General features: G+C 43.7%; 1 protein-coding gene across 5 annotated transcripts in view; it reads right to left on the bottom strand.

The window, feature by feature from the left end:
- Positions 1-15,064: 15,064 nt before the first annotated feature.
- CSNK1A1 (casein kinase 1 alpha 1) overlaps positions 15,065-24,338 on the bottom strand; it is a 45,548-nt gene continuing 36,274 nt past the window's right edge. For 2 of the 5 annotated variants that reach the window (XM_069244619.1, XM_069244617.1), the window contains 3 exons: positions 19,683-19,789; positions 19,160-19,272; positions 15,065-16,534 (listed from right to left, as the gene is read on the bottom strand). In XM_069244619.1, coding sequence (XP_069100720.1) covers positions 16,527-16,534; positions 19,160-19,272; positions 19,683-19,789 — 228 coding nt within the window. In that variant the 3' untranslated portion in view covers positions 15,065-16,526. Of the gene's footprint in view, positions 16,535-19,118; positions 19,273-19,682; positions 19,790-24,338 lie in introns of those variants that run through there. The other 3 variants (XM_069244618.1, XM_069244615.1, XM_069244616.1) reach the window with 2 other exon arrangements.

Genomic DNA, 24,338 nt, shown 5'->3' with positions numbered 1-24,338 from the left:
CGGTTCCATTGCGCATGGGCGTCGACTCCATCTTAGATTGTTTTCCCCGCAGAGGGTGAGGTAGGAGTTGTGTATGCTAATAATAGTGCCCATGCAATGGAATAAATACTTATGTACAAAATGAAGGTTTAATGTAATATATTTACAAATGTACAAATGTTCAAGATCTACTTCTAAACGGCTACAGGCTCCCGGGGAGGAGGGTGGGCGCATGTGAATATGCAGCGACTAATGCCACTAACAGATGTACACTGGGTAAGTGACATTTTCCGTTCGGTGGCATGTGTAGCTGCAGATACACATGCTGTGCATAGACTAGTAAGCAGTTATCTCCCCAAAAGCGGTGGTTCAGCCTGTAGGAGTGGAAGTAGTTTGAAATAAAGTTCTTAGTACGGCTTGACCTACTGTGGCTTGTTGTGCAGATAACACATCTACACAGTAGTGTTTAGTAAATGTATGAGGCGTAGACCATGTTGCTGCCTTACATATTTTGGTCATTGGAATATTTCCTAGAAAGGCCATAGTAGCACCTTTCTTTCTGGTTGAGTGTGCCTTTGGTGTAATAGGCAGTTCCCTCTTTGCTTTAAGATAGCAGGTTTGGATGCACTTTACTATCCATCTGGCGATACCTTGTTTTGAAATTGGATTTCCTGTATGAGGTTTTTGGAAGGCAATAAATAGTTGTTTTGTCTTCCTAATTTGTTTTGTCCTGTCAATGTAGTACATTAGTGCTCTCTTGATGTCTAATGTATGTAGTGCTCTTTCAGCTATTGAATCTGGCTGTGGGAAGAACACTGGTAATTCCACTGTTTGGTTTAAGTGGAACGGTGAGATAACTTTTGGTAAGAATTTTGGATTTGTTCTTAGAACGACCTTATTTTTGTGTATTTGAATAAATGGTTCTTGTACGGTAAACGCCTGTATTTCACTTACTCTTCTTAGAGATGTGATGGCAATGAGAAATGCAACTTTCCACGTTAAGTATTGCATTTCACAAGAATGCATGGGTTCGAAAGGTGGACCCATGAGTCTTGTCAAGACAATGTTGAGGTTCCATGAAGGAACAGGTGGTGTCCTTGGTGGTATAATTCTCTTTAGGCCCTCCATAAACGCTTTAATGACAGGTATTCTAAATAGGGAAGTTGAATGAGTAATCTGCAGGTAAGCAGATATTGCTGCGAGATGTATTTTTATGGAAGAGAAAGCTAGATTTGATTTTTGTAAATGTAGTAAATATCCTACTACATCTTTTGGAGATGCATGCAATGGTTGGACTTGATTATTATGGCAGTAACAAACAAATCTTTTCCATTTACTTGCATACCAGTGTCTAGTGGATGATCTTCTAGCTTGTTTGATGACCTCCATACACTCTTGTGTGAGGTTTAAGTGTCCAAATTCTAGGATTTCAGGAGCCAAATTGCTAGATTCAGCGATGCTGGGTTTGGATGCCCGATCTGTTGTTTGTGTTGTGTTAACAGATCTGGCCTGTTGGGTAGTTTGACATGAGGTACTACTGACAGGTCTAGTAGTGTGGTATACCAAGGTTGTCTTGCCCATGTTGGTGCTATTAGTATGAGTTTGAGTTTGTTTTGACTCAATCTGTTTACTAGATATCGAAGGAGAGGGGGAAAAGCGTATGCAAATATCCCTGACCAATTCATCCATAGAGCATTGCCTTGAGATTGCCGGTGTGGGTACCTGGATGCGAAGTTTTGGCATTTTGCGTTTTCTTTTGTTGCGAACAGATCTATTTGAGGTGTTCCCCAAACTTGGAAGTAAGTGTTCAGGATTTGGGGGCGAATTTCCCATTCGTGGACTTGTTGGTGATCTCGAGAGAGATTGTCTGCTAGCTGGTTCTGGATCCCTGGAATAAACTGTGCTATTAGGCGAATGTGGTTGTGAATTGCCCAATGCCATATTTTTTGTGTTAGGAGACACAACTGTGTTGAGTGTGTTCCCCCCTGTTTGTTTAAATAATACATGGTTGCCATGTTGTCTGTTTTGACAAGAATGTATTTGTGGGTTATCATTGGTTGGAATGCTTTCAACGCTAGAAATACTGTTAACAATTCTAGGTGATTTATATGAAACTTTCTTTGATGTGTCCCATTGTCCTTGGATGCTGTGTTGATTGAGGTGTGCTCCCCACCCTGTCATGGAAGCATCTGTTATCACGTATTGTGGCACTGGGTCTTGGAAAGGCCGCCCCTTGTTTAAATTTGTACTGTTCCACCATAGAAGCGAGAGGTATGTTTGGCGGTCTATCAACACCAGATCTAGAAGTGGACCCTGTGCATGTGACCATTGTGATGCTAGGCACTGTTGTAAGGGCCGCATGTGCAATCTTGCGTTTGTGACAATGGCTATGCATGAGGACATCATGCCTAGGAGTTTTAATACCATCTTAGTGTGTATCTTTTGTGCTGGATACATAGCTTGTATCACCTTGTGAAAATTTTGAACCCTTTGTGGACTTGGAGTGGCTATCCCTTTTGTTGTGTTGATTGTCGCTCCTAAGTATTGCTGTGTTTGACACGGCCAAAGGTGTGACTTTGCATAGTTGATGGAGAATGAAAATGTCACTTACCCAGTGTACATCTGTTCGTGGCATCAGTCGCTGTAGATTCGCATGTTTTGCATAGCTCGCCATCTGGTGTTGGGCCAGAGTGTTACAAGTTGTTTTTCTTCGAAGAAGTCTTTCGAGTCACGGGACCGAGTGACTCCTCCTTTTGTCTCCATTGCGCATGGGCGTCGACTCCATCTTCGATTGTTTTCCCCCCGCAGAGGGTGAGGTAGGAGTTGAATTGTAGTAATAGTGCCCATGCAATGGAGTGACTAAGTATGTACTTATTTAAGGTTGAAATTATATATATACAAATAGTTGAAGGTAACTTCCGAACTGCTACAGGCTCCCGGGGAGGCGGGTGGGCACATGCGAATCTACAGCGACTGATGCCACGAACAGATGTACACTGGGTAAGTGACATTTTCAGTTCGATGGCATCTGTCGCTGTAGATACGCATGTTTTGCATAGACCAGTAAGCAGTTATCTCCCCAAAAGCGGTGGCTCAGCCTGTAGGAGTGGAAGTAGTCTGAAACAATGTTCTTAATACGGCTTGACCTACTGTGGCTTGTTGTGCGGATAACACGTCTACACAGTAGAGCTTGGTGAATGTGTGAGGCGTAGACCATGTGGCTGCCTTACATATTTCTTGCATTGGGATGTTTCCTAGAAAGGCCATGGTAGCACCTTTCTTTCTGGTTGAGTGTGCCCTTGGTGTAATGGGCAGCTGTCGTTTAGCTTTAAGGTAGCAGATTTGGATGCATTTAACTATCCATCTGGCTATACCTTGTTTTGATATTGGGTTTCCTGCATGAGGTTTTTGAAAGGCAATAAATAGTTGTTTAGTCTTTCTGATGTTCTTTGTTCTGTCAATGTAATACATTAATGCTCTTTTGACATCTAATGTATGTAGTGCCCTCTCAGCTACGGTATCTGGCTGTGGAAAGAACACTGGCAGTTCCACTGTTTGATTTAGATGGAACGGTGAAATAACCTTTGGTAAAAATTTTGGATTAGTCCTTAGGACGACCTTATTCTTTTGTAGTTGTATAAAAGGTTCTTGTATTGTAAACGCCTGAATCTCGCTTACTCTTCTTAGGGAAGTAATGGCGATGAGAAATGCAACCTTCCAGGTTAGGAACTGTATTTCGCAGGAGTGCATGGGTTCAAAAGGTGGACCCATAAGTCTAGTTAGGACAACATTTAGGTTCCATGAAGGAACAGGTGGTGTTTTTGGTGGTATAATTCTCTTAAGGCCCTCCATGAATGCTTTAATGACTGGTATCCTATATAAGGAAGTTGAATAGGTAGTCTGCAGGTATGCAGATATTGCTGCAAGGTGTATTTTAATGGAAGAGAAAGCCAGGTTAGATTTTTGTAAGTGAAGCAAGTAACCCACTACATGTTTTGGAGTCGTGTGTAATGGTTGGATTTGATTAATATGGCAGTAGCAAACAAACCTCTTCCATTTACTTGCATAGCAGTGCCTGGTGGATGGCCTTCTGGCTTGCTTTATGACTTCCATACATTCTTGGGTAAGTTGTAAGTGCCCGAATTCTAGGATTTCAGGAGCCAAATTGCTAGATTCAGCGATGCTGGATCTGGGTGTCTGATCTTTTGGTTGTGTTGCGTCAATAGATCTGGCCTGTTGGGCAATTTGATGTGGGGTACTACTGATAGGTCCAGCAGCGTTGTGTACCAGGGTTGCCTTGCCCAAGTTGGTGCTATTAATATGAGTTTGATTTGACTGAGTTTGTTTACCAGATAAGGAAGGAGAGGGAGAGGAGGAAAAGCGTAAGCAAATATCCCTGACCAGTTCATCCATAGGGCATTGCTTTGGGACTGCTTGTGTGGGTATCTGGATGCGAAGTTTTGGCATTTTGCGTTCTCCTTCGTCGCAAACAAGTCTATTTGAGGTGTTCCCCAGAGTTTGAAATAGGTGTTCAGAATTTGGGGGTGAATTTCCCATTCGTGGACCTGTTGGTGATCTCGAGAGAGATTGTCTGCGAGTGGATTCTGAATCCCTGGTATAAATTGTGCTATTAGGCGAATTTGGTTGTGAATTGCCCAACGCCAAATTTTTTGTGCTAGCAGGCTTAACTGCGTGGAGTGTGTCCCCCCCCCTTGTTTGATAAGATAATACATTGTTGTCATGTTGTCTGTTTTGACGAGAATGTATTTGTGAACTATTATTGGTTGGAAAGCTTTTAGTGCTTGAAAAACTGCTAGCAGTTCTAGGTGATTTATATGCAGTTTTGTTTGATGTACGTTCCATTGTCCTTGTATGCTGTGTTGATCGAGGTGTGCTCCCCACCCTGTCATGGAAGCATCTGTTATTACGTATTGTGGCACTGGGTCTTGGAAAGGCCGCCCTTTGTTTAAATTTATGTTGTTCCACCATAGAAGCGAGAGGGAAGTTTGGCGGTCTATTAACACCAGATCTAGAAGATGACCCTGTGCTTGTGACCACTGTGATGCTAGGCACTGTTGTAAGGGCCTCATGTGCAGTCTTGCGTTTGGGACAATGGCTATGCATGAAGACATCATGCCTAGGAGTTGTAATATCATCTTTGCTTGTATCTTTTATGTTGGATACATGCGTTGTATGATGTTGTTGAAATTTTGGATTCTTTGGGGACTTGGAGTGGCTACTCCTTTTGTTGAGTCTATTATGGCTCCTAGGTATTGTGTACCTTGCACGGCAGAATGTTGGATTTCGTGAAGTTGACGGTGAACCCTAGTTTGAAGAGGGTTTGTATGATCTGATTTGTGTGGTTTGAGCACTCTATTAACGAATGGGCCTTGATTAGCCAGTCGTCTAGATATGGGAACACATGTATTTGCTGCCTTCTGATGTGTGCAGCGACTACTGCTAGACATTTGGTAAAGACTCTTGGAGCGGTAGTTAATCCGAAAGGCAATACCTTGAATTGGTAATGTATTCCTTTGAATACAAACCTTAGGTATTTCCTGTGCGATGGGTGTATTGGTATATGGAAATACGCGTCTTTGAGGTCTAAAGTTGTCATGTAGTCGTGTAGTTTTAGCAATGGTAACACTTCTTGTAGTGTGACCATGTGAAAGTGGTCTGATTTGATGAATGTGTTTACTATTCTGAGGTCTAGGATTGGTCTCAGCGTTTTGTCCTTCTTTGGTATCAGAAAGTACAGTGAGTAAACTCCTGTGTCTGTGTGTGTTTGGTACTAATTCGATTGCATTCTTCTGCAATAGTGCCTGCACTTCTATCTCCAGGAGATTGGAATGATGTTTTGTCAAATTTTGTGCTTTTGGTGGTATGTTTGGAGGGAATTGTAGAAATTCTATGCAATAACCATGTTGGATAATTGCTAGAACTCAAGTGTCTGTAGTGATTTCCTCCCATGCTTTGTAATAATGACCTATTCTTCCCCCCACTGGTGTTGTGTGGAGGGGGTGAGTGACATGTGAGTCACTGCTTAGTAGTAGGGGTTTTGGGGCTTTGAAATTTTCCCCTATTCCTAGGGAATTGCCCTCCTCTATATTGTCCCCGAAAACCTCCTCTGTACTGTCCCTGGTAACTGGACGGTGTTGCCTGTGAGGTGCTGGCTTGTGTGCCCTGACCCCGAAACCCCCCTCTAAAGGGTGTTTTACAGAATGTGCTGTAATTCCCTCTGCTCTGCGGGGAGTAGAGTGCGCCCATGGCTTTAGCAGTGTCCGTGTCCTTTTTGAGTTTCTCAATCGCTGTGTCCACTTCTGGACCGAACAGTTCTTTTTCGTTAAAAGGCATATTGAGAACTGCTTGCTGAATCTCTGGTTTAAATCCAGACGTTCGTAGCCATGCATGCCTTCTGATAGTTACAGATGTATTAATTGTCCGTGCAGCTGTATCTGCAGCGTCCATGGAGGAGCGTATTTGGTTGTTTGAAATGTTCTGTCCCTCCTCAACCACTTGTTTTGCCCTCTTTTGTAGGTCCTTGGGCAGATGTTCAATGAGATGTTGCATCTCATCCCAATGGGCTCTGTCATAGCGCGCAAGTAGTGTCTGAGTTAGCGATGCGCCACTGGTTTGCAGCTTGTGCTGCGACTCTCTTACCAGCTGCATCGAACTTGCGGCTTTCTTTATCTGGGGGTGGTGCATCTCCAGATGTGTGGGAGTTGGCCCTTTTCCTAGCTGCTCCTACAACGACAGTCTGGTGGCAGCTGTGTAGTGATGAAAACCGGGTCTGTAGGAGGCACCTTATACTTTTTTTCCACTCTTGGTGTGATTGCCCTACTTTTGACCGGCTCCTTAAAGATTTCTTTTGCGTGCCGGAGCATACCAGGGAGCATAGGCAGGCTTTGGTAGGAGCTGTGGGTGGAGGAGAGGGTGTTGAATAAAAAGTCATCCTCGACCTGTTCCGAGTGGAGGCTTACATTGTGAAATTGTGCTGCTCTAGCCACCACTTGAGAATACGCAGTGCTGTCCTCTGGTGGAGATGGCTTCGTAGGGTATGCCTCCGGGCTGTTATCCGACACTGGGGCGTCGTATAAGTCCCATGCGTCCTGATCTTGGTCACCCTGGCTCATGGTGGTGTGAGCTGGGGAATGTGATGGAGTTTGTGCTGGTGAGACGTTAATTACAGGTGGAGGAGAGGGTGGTGGAGTAACCTTTTTCACCACCTTTGTTTGTGGTGTTTGTTCAGTTTGGAACTCCAATCTTCTCTTTCTTCTAATAGGGGGAAGGGTGCTTATTTTTCCTGTCCCCTCCTGTATGAAAATACGCTTTTGCGTATGGTCTACATCAGTTGATTGTAGCTCTTCCTCAAGCCTATGCTTTCGCATTTGGGAGGTTAGCGATTGCTCTTCTGTATAAGAGCCTGAAACTGGGTCGGTTGCAGTCTGTTTTGGCACCGAAACCCTGTCTGCATCTTTTTTCGGCTCCGAGGTGACTTTTTTCTTTTTCGGGGCCGAAACCTCTCGGCGTCGATGCCGCTGTCTCGGCGTCGAGCCGTGTCTACACCGGTATCTCGGTGTCAATGCTTGTCTCCAGCACTTTCTCGGTCCCGAGAAGGCTGCGTGCTAGTGTCTCGACCGGAGTCGGACGATCTCGGCACTGTTTGGGCCTTTTTCGGTGCCGACGGTCGGTCACCGAATTTATGGGTCAAGCCATGGCCTGGTGGCAGTGGCGTCCCCTGGGCCTTGTAAATCTTCTTCTGAGTGGTTTTCGACGTCTTACTCACGGTTTGTGTATCGTCGAATCCTTCGGAGTCCGATTCGTGGATCGAAAAGGTTCCTTCCTCTTTTTGTTCCTCGAACTCTCGGTGGGCTGTCGGCGCGGACGCCATCTGAAGTCTTCTGGCTCGACGGTCTCGGAGTGTTTTTCGGGACCGGAACGCACGACAGGCCTCGCAGGTGTCTTCACTGTGCTCAGGTGACAGGCACAGGTTACAGACCAAGTGTTGGTCTGTATAGGGGTATTTATTATGGCATTTGGGACAGAAGCGGAACAGGGTCCGTTCCATCGGCGTTCTTCTGCATGCGGTCGGGCCGACCAGGCCCCGACGGGGGATCGAAAAACTACCCCGAAGGGCACCGGAGCTCTTCGATCTTTCGACGCGGTGTTGAATCTAACTACGCCGATCCCGAACGCAACAATACAGACGAAAATCTTCCGAAATTAGCTATCTTTCCGTTCCGAAACTCGGAGCGACAGGAACACGTCCGAACCCGATGGCGGAAAAAAAACAATCAAAGATGGAGTCGACGCCCATGCGCAATGGAGACAAAAGGAGGAGTCACTCGGTCCCGTGACTCGAAAGACTTCTTCGAAGAAAAACAACTTGTAACACTCCGGCCCAACACCAGATGGCGAGCTATGCAAAACATGCGTATCTACAGCGACAGATGCCATCAAACACCCAGTTTGTAAAGGGTTCGTATAACATAATCTGTGTGCTGTGAACACTTTGTTAGCGAGTTGGTTTTGATTAACCAATCGTCTAGGTACGGGAACACGTGTATTTGCTGCCTCCTGATATGTGCAGCTACTACTGCTAGACATTTTGTAAAGACTCTTGGCGCTGTTATTCCGAATGGCAACACTTTGAATTGGTAATGTATTCCTTTGAATACAAACCTTAGGTATTTCCTGTGCGAGGGATGTATCGGTATATGGAAATACACGTCTTTTAGATCTAACGTTGTCATGTAGTCTTGCTGTTTCAATAGTGGTATTACGTCTTGTAACGTAATCATGTGAAAGTGGTCTGATTTGATGTAGGTGTTTAGTGTTCTGAGATCTAATATTGGTCTCAGAGTTTTGTCCTTTTTCGGTATTAGAAAGTACAGTGAGTAAACTCCTGTGTTCTTTTGTGTTTTTGGAACTAATTCTATTGCGTCTTTTTGCAGTGATGCTTGAACTTCTAGTCCTAGAAGGTCTATATGCTGTTTTGACATACTGTGTCTTTTCGGTGGGACGTTTGGAGGGAGTTGGAGAAATTCTATGCAATAACCATGTTGGATAATTGCTAAGACCCAAGTGTCTGTTGTTATTTCCTCCCATGATTTATGGAACTGGCTTAGTCTTCCCCCCACTGGTGTTGTGTGACCTGTAAGTCACTGTTTATTTTGAGGGGTTTTGGGACCTTGAAACTTTCCCCGGTTTCTCGGGAATTGGCCCCCTCTGTATTGGCCTCGAAAGCCACCCCTTTGATATTGTCCCTGGTAGGTAGGTGGTCTTGTTTGTGAGGTGCTGGCTTCTGTGGCTTGACCTCGAAACCCTCCTCTGAAAGTTGTTTTGCGAAATGTGCCAAATGTGCCTCTGCCCTGCGGGGAATAGAGTGCGCCCATGGCTTTGGCTGTGCCAGTGTCCTTTTTTAATTTTTCAATTGCCGTGTCCACTTCTGGGCCAAACAATTGCTGTTCATTGAACGGCATATTGAGCACTGCCTGTTGTATCTCAGGTTTGAAGCCAGATGTGCGCAGCCATACGTGCCTCCTTATTGTCACAGCAGTATTTATTGTTCTTGCAGCTGTATCTGCTGCATCCATAGAAAAAAGTATTTGGTTGTTGGAGATATTTTGCCCCTCTTCAACCACTTGTTGTGCTCGTTTGTGGAATTCTTTGGGGAGGTGCTCGATGAGATGCTGCATCTCGTCCCAATGGGCCCGGTCGTATCGCGATAGGAGTGCTTGCGATGCGCCACTGATTTGCAACTTGTGCTGCAACCCTTTTCCCAGCTGCATCAAACTTGCGGCTCTCCTTGTCCGGAGGTGGTGCGTCACCTGATGTCTGCGAGTTGGCTCTTTTACGAGCTGCTCCTACGACTACTGAATCAGGTGTCAGTTGTGATGTAATAAAAGCAGGGTCTGTTGGCGGTGCCTTTTATTTTTTCTCCACCCTTGGAGTTATTGCTCTGCTTTTAACAGGCTCCTTAAAAATCTGTTTAGCGTGCCTTAGCATTCCCGGGAGCATGGGAAGGCTTTGATAATGGCTGTGGGTGGAGGACAGGGTGTTAAAGAGGAAGTCATCCTCAATAGGCTCCGAATGTAGAGATACATTATGAAATTCGGCTGCCCTAGCTACCACCTGTGCATATGCTGTACTGTCCTCAGGTGGTGAGGGTTTAGTTGGGTACGACTCTGGACTATTGTCCGATACTGGAGCATCATAGAGGTCCCATGCTGCCTGATCATCCTGGCTCATGGTGGTATGAGCTGGTGATTGTGGTGGAGTCTGTGCCGGTGATACATGAGTTGACTGTGGTGGAGAGGGTGGTGGAGTTACCCTCTTTACCACCTTTGCTTGTGGTGGCTTGTCTTGTTGCTGGAAGTCAAGCTTCCTTTTCCTTCTTATTGGGGGAAGAGTGCTGATTTTCCCTGTACCCCTTTGGATAAAGATCCGCTTTTGCGTGTGATCTACCTCTGTAGTTTGTAATTCCTCCTCAAATCTGTCTCTTTTTAGTTGGGAGGACAGTGATTGTTCCTCTGAGTAGGAACTGGTTTTTGGTTCGGTTGCCGGGTGTTTTGGCACCGAAACCGTGTCTTTAGTTGTTTTCGGCTCCGACGAGATCTTTCTCGGTGTCTTGGCCTCTTGGTGCCGACCATCCTCGGTGCCGCTATCTCTGTGCCGAACAGCTTCGGTGCCGCTGTCTCTGTGTTGAGCCTTTTCTGCACCACTCTCTCGGTCCCGAGAGTGTTGCGTGCCTGTGTCTCGACCTGAGTCGGACGACTTCGGCACCAGCTCGCCCTTTTTCGGTGCCGATGGACGGTCACCTACTTTATGGGTTATGCCATGGCCTGTTGGCAGTGGCGTCCCCTGGGCTTTGTCTGTTTTCTCGTGTGATCTTTCTTTTGACGTCTTACTCACGGTTGGTTGCTCGTCGACGTCGAATTCTTCGGAATCCGAATCGCGGATGGAGAAAGTTTCTTCTTCTTCCTCCTCCTCCTCGAACTCTTGTTGTCCTGTCGGCGTGGCAGCCATCTGCAACCTCCTGGCTCTTCGGTCCCGGAGCGTTTTTCTCGACCGAAACACGCGACAGGCCTCACACGACTTCCTTGTGCTCGGGGGACAGGCACTAGTTACAGACCAAATGTTGGTCTGTATAAGGATATTTACTGTGGCATTTAGGACAGAATCGGAACGGGGTCCGTTCCATCACTCGATGTTGCACGCGGTCGGGCCGACCAGGCCCCGACGGGGGATCGAAAATACCCCGAAGGGTTACCGGAGCTCTTTAAGGCTCGGTGTCGAGTTGCCCTAACTATCCCGATACCGAACGAAACAATACCGACGAATTTTCCGATGATTCTGACTAACTTTCCGACCCGAAACGGAGCGAAAAGGAACACGTCCGAACACGATGGCGGAAAAAAAAACAATCTAAGATGGAGTCGACGCCCATGCGCAATGGAACCGAAGTGGGAGGAGTCCCTCGGTCTCGTGACTCGAAAAGACTTCTTCGAAGAAAAACAACTTGTAACACTCCGACCCAACACCAGACGGCGGACTATGCACAGCATGTGAATCTGCAGCTACACATGCCACCGAACACATGCTTTCCTGATATTGAAAGTGAAAGTAGGCTTCTTGGAGATTTATTGAACACATCCTATATGTAGTTGCAGCTCAATCTTATGTAATGTCAACAAACAGACAGCTGCTGAGTTCCTCTACCTCTTGATGGTTTTTGATGTTGACTTGGCTGCTGCTGGTGTTGATCGTGAGATGGGTGATGGGCTTGAACCCTCAAAGAAAAATCTAAATTAGGGGTTGTAATTCTTTTGCTTCTCCAGACCAACAGCCTTCAAAGTGTCCATCTGCTTTAATCCTGACATCTCGTCACCTGCATGGGACCCCAAAAGGTATTGTGACACTGCCTAGAAAGAGAGACATAAGGGTAGTAAGGGTGAAAAGGCGCCGCACCTCTAGGCAGTAAACAAATAATTTTTACCAAGTAGAGGTATAATGAAAAGTCTGGTGCAAACTGGACCAGTGCCTTACTACCCAGTAGGCACCAAAACTGGTACTAGGAGTACCCTACGACAAAAATGGGACAAGATGGCCACAGCACACAGAATGTAATGTCCAACAGTATAGCAAGAATAAATATTCCTGGTCTCGTATTGCAGGTTGGCGGAAGTATGAAAACGAAGAGAGTCTTGAGTCTTGAGTCTTTTTTGCCGATGGTATCTTTATTTGTAGGTGTTAGAGATCACTGTGTCATCATGAAGATACAGCCAACATGTGTTTCGTCACACAGGTGACTTCATCAAGGCTTAAATAGTAGTAAACCTGCCAGTAGTATGGCTGCCCAAGCAGCTGCAGGTGCGTATGGTAAGGAGCACGTGTAGTAAAGCAGGTATACAAGGCCCTGGTAAGCTTGTAATCTTGACCTGTAAGTAAGAATAGCAGCGACCTTCCCGTAGTCTCGATAGCGAGTAATGGTCTCCTGCTCAGGGCTACTGCCTGGTCTTTATTTTTACGCCAGATGAGGTAACAATATTCAGTAAAGCACGAAAATCCAGTTTCTCTTCAGGCTCTTGGGTGTTAATTTCAGGGTTCTTTTTAGCTCCCTATTCTAACGTGTAACGTCACGGCCGCAACGTTACACGTTAATTTCGGGGTTCTTTAAGCTCCCTATTCTGTAACAACCAAGAGCCTGAAGAGAAAAAGACTGGATTTTCGTTACAGGTCATGATTACAAGCTTACCAGGGCCTTGTATACCTGTTTTACTACACGTGCTCCTTACCATACGCACCTGCTTGGGCAGCCATACTACTGGCAGGTTTACTACTATTTAAGCCTTGATAAAGTCACCTGTGTGACGAAACACGTGTTGGCTGTATCTTCATGATGACACAGTGATCTCCAACACCTACAAATAAAGATACCATCGGCAAAAAAAGACTCAAGACTCTTCGTTTTCATACTTCCTCCAACCTGCAATACGAGACCAGGAATATTTATTCTTGCTATACTGTTGGACATTACATTCTGTGTGCTGTGGCCATCTTGTCCCGTATTGTGACACTGGCTTAAGTCCAGTTAATCTGAGCCAAGACCATCAGAAAGATCACCATGACAATATCCGTGAGCAGCAATCTCTGATGTATCAGCTGCTGCACCTATTATCTGGTTCAACACCTGGCCACCTTCATTCAAGATCTCTTGGAAACCTTACCTGTCCTCTTTTGGGAGTTTCTCTATATATCTCTCTAGTGAATCCCACAGAGACCGGTCATACTTTTCCAACAAAGCAGAAGCAGTGGTAACCTTTGTAGCTAATGCGGACATTCCACACATCTTTTTGCCAAGAGCATCCATTTGTTAGCTTTCTTTGGCTAGTGGCACAAACAGAGCAACTGTGTGAGACTTTCTTCCTGATGCTACAATGACTGAATCTGGACGAGGATCTGAGCAGAGGAACAGTGGGGGTCCTGGTCAGGTGTTTATTATTTAAGACGACTTCACTGATGCAGGCGTAAGAAATAACTGCATCCCAAGTTCTAGTAGGCCAGAAACCTGGGGAAGTAATGGTTGAGTAGCTAATCTCTGATTTAGTTTCACAAATCAGAAAAGGGAATGTAGTGGCAGCCGATTTAATGTTATTGCCCCTCTTATTAACATATCATTAAAGATAAGGTAATCTACACAAGACACTTGCAGAAAAGTGAACCTGTCAGAATAGGTGAGTAATCGAACTGATGAGCAAGTTGTCAGACCAACATGAGTCTAGATCTGGGTCTTCTAGATCTGTATGTAGAATCTGGTTCTGGATGTCACTTTTGATCTGGAATGGTGACAGTGGGCCCCAATATCCCCATGGAGACTAAGGAGGTGAAGCTGATCTGGCTACTTAATGGCCTTGTTGGAGACGTAGGGAGCACAGACACTGTGCCTGGAGAAATATGGAGAGGCAGACTCTGGAAGGCAAGCAATACAGAATGAGGGTCTGAGCCTTTTTCTTCCTACAGCAAGGGCACTTCACAAAAAGAGAAGGTATTCTTGACAGAAAAACAAGACAATTTTTTTTATTTTTTATCTGCAGTCTAGATGCTGAAGAATGTTAAATGATTTTCAAAAGGGAAGGTTTTGGGAAGATTTCAGTTTTTTGCATAATCCTATCAACCGGAGATGGAAAGGCACAGGCAAATATCTGACCAGTTCATCCATCATGCACTCACCATGGACTGTGAAAATACGGCATTTTCCAAAGTGAGCTTCTCGGAGATTAAACATGACTCGAGACAGCCTGGGAATCTGCCATCGTCTGAGCGGCAAGGCTATTGGATGCTGTCAGCCGAAAAGCAGAGTATGCGTTGGTAGAATCACATCACGCTGCAGTTCTCTGGTAAGCCCACGAATGCCAGAAAAAAATGAGTCCATCTCAGAGCCATTGCGGAGTGTGTCTAGGCCTAATGGCAGAAACAAAAACTGTAAGATGGAATTTATGCCCACGCACATTTTACATTAATGGAGTCAGAAAAAAAATATTGTAACGTCAGAGCCCAACACTAGAAGGCAGGAGATTGCAAAGCATGTGTATCTATTTCCACACATGCTCTAAACAAAACATCGCTGCGGAAATCCGGGTACTAAGGAACTGCGGAAATACAGCCAATAAGGACCTGTAAAAAGATCTGTGTGATCGCTATTTCGCGATGGAGGACTTTTGGCTTGGGGTAGCAGGCAGGGTCGTTTTTTGTGTATAGAATTATTACAACATGTGTTGATCTAAAATATGCAGAAACTGGTTCCAGAGATCGAGGACAGAGTATAAATTTACTTAAGTGAGTTGTTTTTCCCGATCATTGACTGAATGAAAAGATAAGTTAACAAATGTAGTGGGTTTAGCATTTTAGAGGGAAACTGTTGAAATCTAAAAAGCGCTCTTTATAGTTTGAGACTACTTTAGGAGTCCTTCTAGCGCCGACATGTTTGATTAATGTGGGAGATGAAGAATCCGAAGGGGGACTTAATGGACAAGAGGGGGAAATGAACTAACCGAATACAATAACATGTAAACCAGAATTCAGGTGGCGTTTTCAGACAAATTTTATTCTGACATGCTAAAAAGGAATAAATTACATTGTTAAAGAATCACCGGCAATAAAACTGCTTTGTTTTCGGCTGGGCTAGAGTAACAAATGCACACAGCCTTCGACAATTTTGGTGCAAACTGTCAAATAAGACTAACCACGTAGCAAGTATTCTGAACCTTGGAACTGGGCAGGGTAAGCCTCTTTAAAAACCTTTCAACATATTCATGAATATGTAAATTGGTAAACCTCTTCAGCCAGTAGCTTAGACAAAGATGGCATACGTCTGAACTGCACCCAAGGGGAGGGAGTGGGGAAATACCTGCTGATAGACTTCCTGCACCGGAAGGAAAAGTGTGTTGGGGAAGAAATTAAGCCAAATAAGCCATAACCCCCCCCCCCACCAAAAAAAAACAAAAAACATTTATTCAAATAAAAAATTAAAAAGGTAAAATGAACATTAAAAGAAAATAGCTTGTGAAGTAAAAAGATTTCAAGTGGGCTTGAGAAAGTTTAAGAGGGTGGCTATTTGTCAAAGTGAAATTAACAAGACAGAAATTTCCTTACAGAAACAGGTGTCTAGTTTTTAATTAACTTGTAAACAAATTAGTTTTTTTTTGTTTTGTTTTTTAAAACAAGTCCCAGATCACAGATGTGAAGAGTGCCTACATATGCAAGCAACTTAACATACAAGGTTTCAGTTGTAAGGTATTAACTAGAATTTGAGGCAAGAATGCTACATTTTTCTTTCATACCATGAACATTAGCGTTAATACAGTCCTAAATAGTCCAGTAGTCGGTATTTCTCTCAAGTCTTCACTGTCAGGGCTGGCATTTCTAAACACAGGAAAATTAGTCAAGTGTTCCTTCGCACGCCTTAAAAACTGGAATCTTTGGTTGCTAACCATACCAGCTGGCTAAAGTATGTGACAAAGAAGCCAACCTCGTTAAGAATGTTTTAAGTGTACTTTCCAAAAAACAAAAAAATAATTGGGGGAAAAACCCCATTGGGGGTAACCAGGAAACAAGTAAAACTGTAAGCGTTACCAACTGTTGCTGAAGACTGTTCATGCCATTCCTCCGAAACAATGATGTTTCTTAAGCAGTGTATAGTTCGAAAGGTTAACAAAAAAAAAAATTGGCAAATGCACAATTTTCTCCACCACTGTGTCAACCATTTAGTAACTTTTTTGCACTTGAAAAAAGGAAAATGCAATAGAAAACTGGACACCATGTTTCACTATCTCAGTAATATTCACAATTATTAACAGCGGATACAAGTCGGGGCGTGGCATCACCGGACACCACTTCCAGCCAGTTTATATCGAAATTAAGTTCTTTACACCAAGTAATGGTTGCCCATAACAACTGGCAAGTGTACATATGAACTAAAATTTCTAGATTTGGGGAGTGAACGAGTCTTTCTCCAATATTCTCTGCTTTGTTGGCTCCTTGAGTGATCAGAACCCTACAAGAAAAAAAAAAAAAGGCAGACATTATTGACAGCTGAAGGAAAATTTAAAAGGCGTTGTGTCAGAATTTAGACCACCCATGCAAGCACCCGAGCAGAAACCAATGGACCGACTGAAATAATAGATTTTAGAAAGCACTGAATCACAACAGAAGTTTTAATTAAGTGTTCTAAAACAAAGACATTTTAGTGTAACCAAGAGGAAGGTTTGACCAGGCATAGTTTGTCAGCGCATACTAGAGTTCTATATATATAAAGCTGAAATTGTCGACCAATGATGAAAGGCCCTGAATTGAAGTCAGTAGTCTCAAGCAGGAGCAAAATAAACTCGGGGTATTTGTTAGCTACAGGGACCATCTATGCATCTGTCCCTCTTGGTTAGTGGAAGAAGGCTAAACTAAAGCTAAAAGCACACCAATCTATTCAGTATTTATTTACATGAGATGTGATGTGAAAACCGATGAGGCAATGTGGACGTGTGGCACACGTGTGCTGCAATAACATCTTGTAAATAAATTACTAACCTCATTCACACGATCCAAAAGGCAACACAAACTCTAGATCTTAATCACCGAGTTTGCCAAAAAACGGCTTGCAAACATTATAGATGACTTTATTTCCACAGAAATGTGCTTTAGTCTTTGGCTTATCTTGCTTTTTTAAACCGTATAGAAGGAATGCAAACTTTACTAAATAAAGAGCTCAACTGTAAGGAGTTAGCACTGCCTCAAATCCATCTTTCCTTATTTCATTAAGGCTTTATCCATGTTCCGATCTTTAAGAAATTTTCAGTTGCTAAACAGTGGCTAGTTATTAGCATTTGTATAGCACCTATTCCCATTAGCTCAACATCAAAACACCCACATCCAGATAACTTTACACGCTATTGAGGGCTTTAGATTATTCAGCTGTGTATGGGTAGGAAGTATGTGTGGTTTCGAGCTTAGTAACGGCTGCAACATCTTTTTGGAAACTGGCAGTTTTAGAGGCTAAAACATTAGATTCTAACCTTTGAGCCACATACTTATGTTGGGCAAGCTTTTCGTGAATTCATTGAAAGATTCTATGAAGGAAAGCTAGGATAACCAAGAAATGCAGTCAGCATTTTACTAATTTTCAGGGGTCCAGAACAGAACCACTAGCCCAAAAACCGATTAAGATAGAAAAATCGCTAAATTTCATAAACGGGATTATTTTATAGAACCATTCATTCTCTTACTGCATGGCTGCAGAAACAGTGCTTTTGTTTGCTCTTAACCGTTCTGTACGGTATGAGGATGCCACACAACATAGCTAAAACTATTGGCAAAGCCAATATCCTCAGACAGACCTACTACATTCACCAATGCTTGGTAAAAGTGATAAGAATGGATGATTCATTTTCAAATAACGGTACTAATTAGATTAATATGGGTGTCTTTTGGGATGACCTTCAAACCAGGAACCAAACACCTGAAGTGACAGCCATCGGTCCATCATGACGAGTAGACAACTGGGGCATAACACAATGGTACATATTGTAACTTCTGATGCTGGTGTTTCCTTAAAATTTGGCTAACCAGGGACAGTAGCACCTTAATGCATTAAGAATTCAACGAAACAAAGCACAATGCAGATCACATCCAATACTAGTTTTAATGATTGTCAATAAAACATGCCTTGTAGTATTGCTACACAAAGCAGATTGTTGATAGGAGGAAGGGAATGTTATCAAACGCAGTGCTTTCTATGCCAGTTATTGTTCCAGGAAAAACGTGCCAATACTATTGAGGGTGCCTTGTCAAATCAATGTTCATCTGGGGAAACGAATGGTACGATTTCATTGCAAGGCCAGTACAATTACATGCACAACTCTGCTAGAATTCACATCGGTCTTCAAACCACAGCGTCTTGCTCTTGCCTCAGTAAGAACACTATTCATTTGATCAGTCAACCATAAATCTGGACCTTTCAAAGGGAGCCACTATTGTTTGATAGGGAGGGTGTACGTGGATGAGAGAACAATGAATCTGTATGGACATGTTTGCCATTATGTTGAATGGCAAAGAACGTGACCTCCTGAGATGCCGGAAAAAAACTCACAAGGAAATCCCATTGAGCTTCATAACTGAAGAGCAACAGGCTAGAAAAATTAAATCACATCAGCTTGTTCTCAAGAAAAATATCGCACAGAATATTTGGTCAATTTCCATTGGTAGCAGTTTTTACAAGGCACCCAAATCACCAAAATCAGAATTGGAAAAATAAAATAAAAAAAGGAAAACCTGAAACTGAACACCGATTCCATTAGAATTAGAGCAATTCCCAAGGTCACAAACCCAAATGAAGGCTTGATGAAATTAAAAGAGGTTAATGCAAGCAAGCAATAAAGCTGTTAAGCCAGTCCCAGATGAAATAAATATGTAAATGATAACATGGTTTGAAAGTTAGTAGTCATTTTCCAAGGACGTTTCTGCTTTAAACCCTATGAAGCCAAATTGTGTCTAAAAACCACCCTTCACTTAGGGTCATGGTCAAAATTTGGTGCTTTGTTGCGGTTTGAGAGATCTGCTTTTTTGCCACGTCTCTTGGTTCTTGGCTACTAACCTTTCACGTTACTCTTGGATTTGTCAATTTGCTTGCCTGTGGGGGTTTGGGCTGGCTGCCCCTGCCCACTGGAAGATGCTGCCTGCTGTGCTGCCTTCTGCTTCAACATTGTCCAGTCAAAAGTGTAGTCGTACTGGTGATTCAAAGTTCTTCAATAAAAAAAAAGAAAAAGAAAACATGAAGGTACATTTTCTTCAGATAAAATTCACAAACGAGAAAAAAAAAATCTTAAAGAGCTATATACAGTGCACTTACATAAAAGCAAGACTCAAAATGAGAGGCCATCATATTATCTCCCACAAACAGGGTTCACTTGTTGGATTACACAAGTAATGACATTGTGAAGTATGAGATTATACAAATCCTATCCTTATTTCCATAATCTACATATGAAACTATGACGTGGTAAACACAATTGAATGGCTAAACTGAAATGCCTCTGCTAAAATGATCTTCCCCTATAAATCCTTTGATTTAATGCGAGCATACATACCTTCTAGGTTACTCATTCTGCTGCACTTTTAACATTTTAAAAAGGAAATCGCCACTAAATGCGCACCTGAATAAGATACGGAATAGTTGCCGGAGGTACATGTAGTCTGGAGCCTCCTCAAATCTTAAACCCCGACAGTAATTCAGGTACATGGCAAACTCTGCAGGAAATCCCTGTCAAACAAAAGGATAAATTACCAGCACAGAAAAAAACTTACATATGAAAAATGCTACTGACCCAAGGAAGCATTAAGGAACACATTCAAAGTGAGGTCATTGGACTAGTATAGTCTGTAAAACTGAACAGCCTTTAATGATTTTCTAGCCAATCATTCTACACAAGCAAGACAACTTTCACTGAATATGGTTCACTGATTTCAGAAATAGTTCGAGGAGTCCCCTAGAAGTCAGAAAAACTGGAGTCAATCGTCCATTACTAACATAGCCTTGGAATTTCCAAACACCTAACTTTGGAGCAATACAAACTTATTGTGAATGTGAACTTCAGTGATAAATAAAATTGAAGTAGAATACAGGCAGGATAACACTTACATTTTAGTTTAGCCTAAATCACGAATCCATAAAAAGAACATTAAAGCACTTCATGTAAGCTGCAACACTTGCATCCCTACATATGAAAATAAGTTACTTACCTGTAACTGTAGTTCTCCAGTATTGGAATCTTTCATAGATTCACATGCTTGAATCATTCCCTGTCGTCGAGATGGGAGTCCCGGTACAATTTTCATAAGTAATGTTAAAACATATTGAAGAGAAAAAGGCCATAGGCCTCTTCAATTTGATAGTCTATCAGTCATTTTGTGAAAAAGGACCAAACTTGATCCTCCACCAATCAGGCGACAGCACCCTTCAGAACCTCCTGAGAGAAGCTCGAGCACCTCAGATTTTCCACGCACAAGTGCGTATATTATGATGAGTATATGTACTACTAGAAAGAAAGAGGTGAAGTGAGCTTCTCCGGGGAGGTGGGTGGGTCGCATGTGAATCTATGAAAGATTCCAATACTGGAGAACTACAGTTACAGGTAAGTAACTTATTTTCTTACTCCAGTATTGGAACTTTCATAGATTCACATGCTTGAATCAGAGTAGAAAGCAATAACTATGCACATTGTAAAATGACAACCCCTTTAATAAACAGGTTATCTTAGACCACAAAGCCTTATCATCATCATGTATAAATTGATGAAGTATATGAGTGTACTGACATATGTCCCTACATATATATCTACATATACATATACACACCTATCTATACACACGTATATATACATAAATATAAGTATCTTTATCTCTAATATAAATAGGGATATTCCTGTGAAGATACATGATGAAATTTACATAACAAACCAGTATTAAAACATAAGACACTAATGTAACCTGCTCAATATCTGATAACCCGCTTACTTATGGGATTATGATAGTGTTCTCTTATCTTTAGATACATTTTTTTTTTCCCCAATGTGCATACCTTTTCTAGGATGGAGGGATGTAGGAGAAATGGCTCACCTTCACCTGAAGAGATTCCTGAGAACCGCTTGGCCCACTGCTACCTCTCCGTGCGAGAGGGACTCCAAGCAATAGTGCTTAGTAAAGGTATGACAGCTCTTCCATGTTGCTGCCCTACATATGTCTTGTAGTGGCACTCCGGCAAACAGTGCCGCTGACGATGAGACTTTTCTCGTCTAGTGAGCATGCACAGATGACTGCAAATGTTTGCCCGCTGCCTGATGGCAGAAGCAAATAGCAGTGGCGAACCATCTTGAAATACTCTGCTTGGATAGCGGGTACCCCTTCCTAGGGGCACTGTACGCCACAAATAGCTGATTAGCACGCCGAAAACCTTTTGTCCTGTCCAAAAAAAATTGAACGCATCTTTTCACGTCTAGAGAGTGTAATGCTCTCTCCGCTGGAGTAGATGGATGAGGGAAAAAAGACTTTAAGACCAAAGGTTCGTTAATGTGAAAGTCTGACGGAACCTTTGGAATAAAATGCGGGTTAGTGCGCATTAGTAGTCTATCTTGTTTAAACTGTAGGAATGGCTCTTGGATGGAGAGCGCTTGTACCTCACTGACCCGCCTAGCTGATGTAAGAGCTATCAATAAGGCAACATTCCACGATAAATGTTTGAGGGAAGCACGGTGGATCGGTTCAAAAGGATGCTTCATCAGTTGTGCCAAAACAATGTTCAGATTCCACGAAGGAGGTGGAGGTCTGAAAGGAGGGTAAACCCTGAACAGCCCCTTTAGAAATCTCTTAATCAGCTGAGAAGAGAAAAGCGAGGGTGTGTCATCTGAACGTCTGTATGCAGCTATGGCTGCTACATGAACTTTAATGGACAAGTGTGCTAGGCCAGATCGAGCTAACTAAGAGATACGGCAACATCTCTTCTGGTGGTGAAAGAAAAGGGTCGATTTGACGCGGATGACACCAGGCACAGAATCTCTTCCATTTACACTGATACGCCTTGTTAGTGCTATCCGCTCTGGCCTGTGACAAAATATCTCTGCAGTCCTGCGGGATATTCAAATGCGCAAATTCTCTGTGGTGAGGAGCCATGCCGCTAACCGCATTGACTGCGGATCGGGGTGTCGAACTTGGCCGTTCTTCATTGTTAGTAAATGAGGTAACGGCTCCAGCGGAATATGAGGTTTGACTGAGAGAATGAGGAGCTCTGTGAACCAATGTTGGCGCGGCCAGTACGGGGCTATCTGTATGAGAGTGCACGGTTCTGTTTTCATCTTCGTGAGGACCCCTGGGATCAACGGAATGGGAGGAAAGGCGTAAGCAAAGATGTCTGACCAGACTATCGAAAACGCATTCCCCCAAGATCCCTTTTGGTGATGCCAACTTGCGAAGAACTGGCATTTGGCGTTGTCCTTCGCAAACAGATCCACTGTTGGTGTTCCCCACTGGGAAAAAATCTGGGTGAGTACCGTCTGGTCTAGTTCCCACTCGTGGCAGTCCGATTTCTGCCTGCTGAGTGCATCTGCTGCCTTGTTGTTTATTCCCAGCAAGTGCACCGCCGATAGTGTGACGCCTTGCTGCGAGGCCCAGTTCCAGATCGCTTGGGCTTCCCTTGAGAGGGTGAGAGATCTTGTACCTCCTTGTTTGTGGAGATAGTGCATCGTAGTGGTGTTGTCCGTTCTCATCACCACTCGCAATCCATAGATTCTTGGGAGAAACGCTTGTAAGGCGAGGTGCACTGCCCTGAGTTCTAGCCAATTGATATGCCTTGATGCCAGATGAGTTGGCCATTTGCCACTTATTTTCAGGTCCTGTAATACTGCGCCCCAGCCTTCCAGTGAGGCATCTGTTATGGTCCACGGGGCTGGCTGTTGAAGAAACGAGAGACCGATTGAGAGATGATGCTTTTGAGACCACCACTTGAGGGTTTTGATCATTATCGGAGTAATTTGTATCTGGTCTTTGAAAGTTCCTGATACTTGAAGCCATTGACAGTTTAGCTGCTCCTGCAAGGGGCGCATCTTTAGCCAACAGAGGGATCAGAGGTATGCATGAAGACATCATGCCCAATAGTGATTTGAAGAGACGGACTGTAACCTTTCGTCTCTGGTGTATGAAACTCCCTAGGGTTAGTAACCTTTGTTGCCTCTCCAACGTGGGACATGCGATGCCGGATTCAGTGTTCAGTTTTGCTCCCAGAAAAGTAATACTGCGGCCTGGTAGAGGGTTGGACTTCTCCCAGTTGATCGTGAATCCGAGATTGGTCAGCAAGGAAACGCACTCTCTTGTTGACTTGTGTGCTCCTGTGTAAGTCTTTGCCTTTATTAACCAGTCGTCTAAGTATGGAAAGACCTGGTGCTTTCTTCTCCTGAGAAAGGCTGCCACTGGTGCTAGGCATTTGGTAAATATTCTTGGGGCTGATTTGAGCCCGAAGGGAAGGAGGCGATATTGATAATGGCTCCCGGCTAAGGTAAATCTCAAATACTTTCTGTGGGCTGGGTGGATTGGTATATGGAAGTAAGCGTCCTAAAGGTCTAGCGATGACTTAAAATCTCTTTGATTGAGACGCAGAATGACATCTTGCAGGCTGATCATTCGAAACGATTGCTTCATTAGGTATACATTTAGTTGCCTTAAATCGAGGATCGGTCTCCAATCCTTCCACTTTTTTCGAATTATGAAGAACCTGGAATAAAATACTGTTCCTCGTTGATCCCGAGGCACCTTCTCTATAGCTCCCTTGAGAAGGAGCTTGTAGACCTCTTCTTTGAGTTGTTGAGGGTATCTTGAAGGAGTCCTGCGGGGAGGGTTGGAGGGAGGTTTCTGGACAAATTCTAAAGTATGGCCCCGTTTCACTAATTGTAGGACCCACTTGTCTGACGTAATGGTTTGCCATTGACTGAGAAATAAGGAAATTCTTCCGCCCAGGGTGACAGGAGGAAGACTGGGCGTAGCCGGCGCCTCGAAAACATCAGGTTCTACGAGCTGAATCTTTAGCAGGGCGGGTTGAGCGTCCACGGCCTGCCGGTCTATTATAGGCTGGTTGAGTCGGTTGTCTTTGGGAATAGTATGGCCGATATTGTTGTGAAGATGATGGATAGGAAGAGTATCTCTGTTGTTGATATCACCCTCTGTAAGAGGGCTGGCCGCGCCCCCTAGGACGAAAGGACGATTTCCGATATTGCAGGGTCCCTAGTGACCTTGCAGTGTCAGTGTCCGTTTTAATTGACTGTAGG

This window comes from Pleurodeles waltl, chromosome 7 (assembly GCF_031143425.1).
Source record: "Pleurodeles waltl isolate 20211129_DDA chromosome 7, aPleWal1.hap1.20221129, whole genome shotgun sequence".
Taxonomy (NCBI): domain Eukaryota; kingdom Metazoa; phylum Chordata; class Amphibia; order Caudata; family Salamandridae; genus Pleurodeles; species Pleurodeles waltl.
Note: the sequence above shows the minus strand (reverse complement) of the source record. Positions and strands in the feature narration are given on the sequence as shown.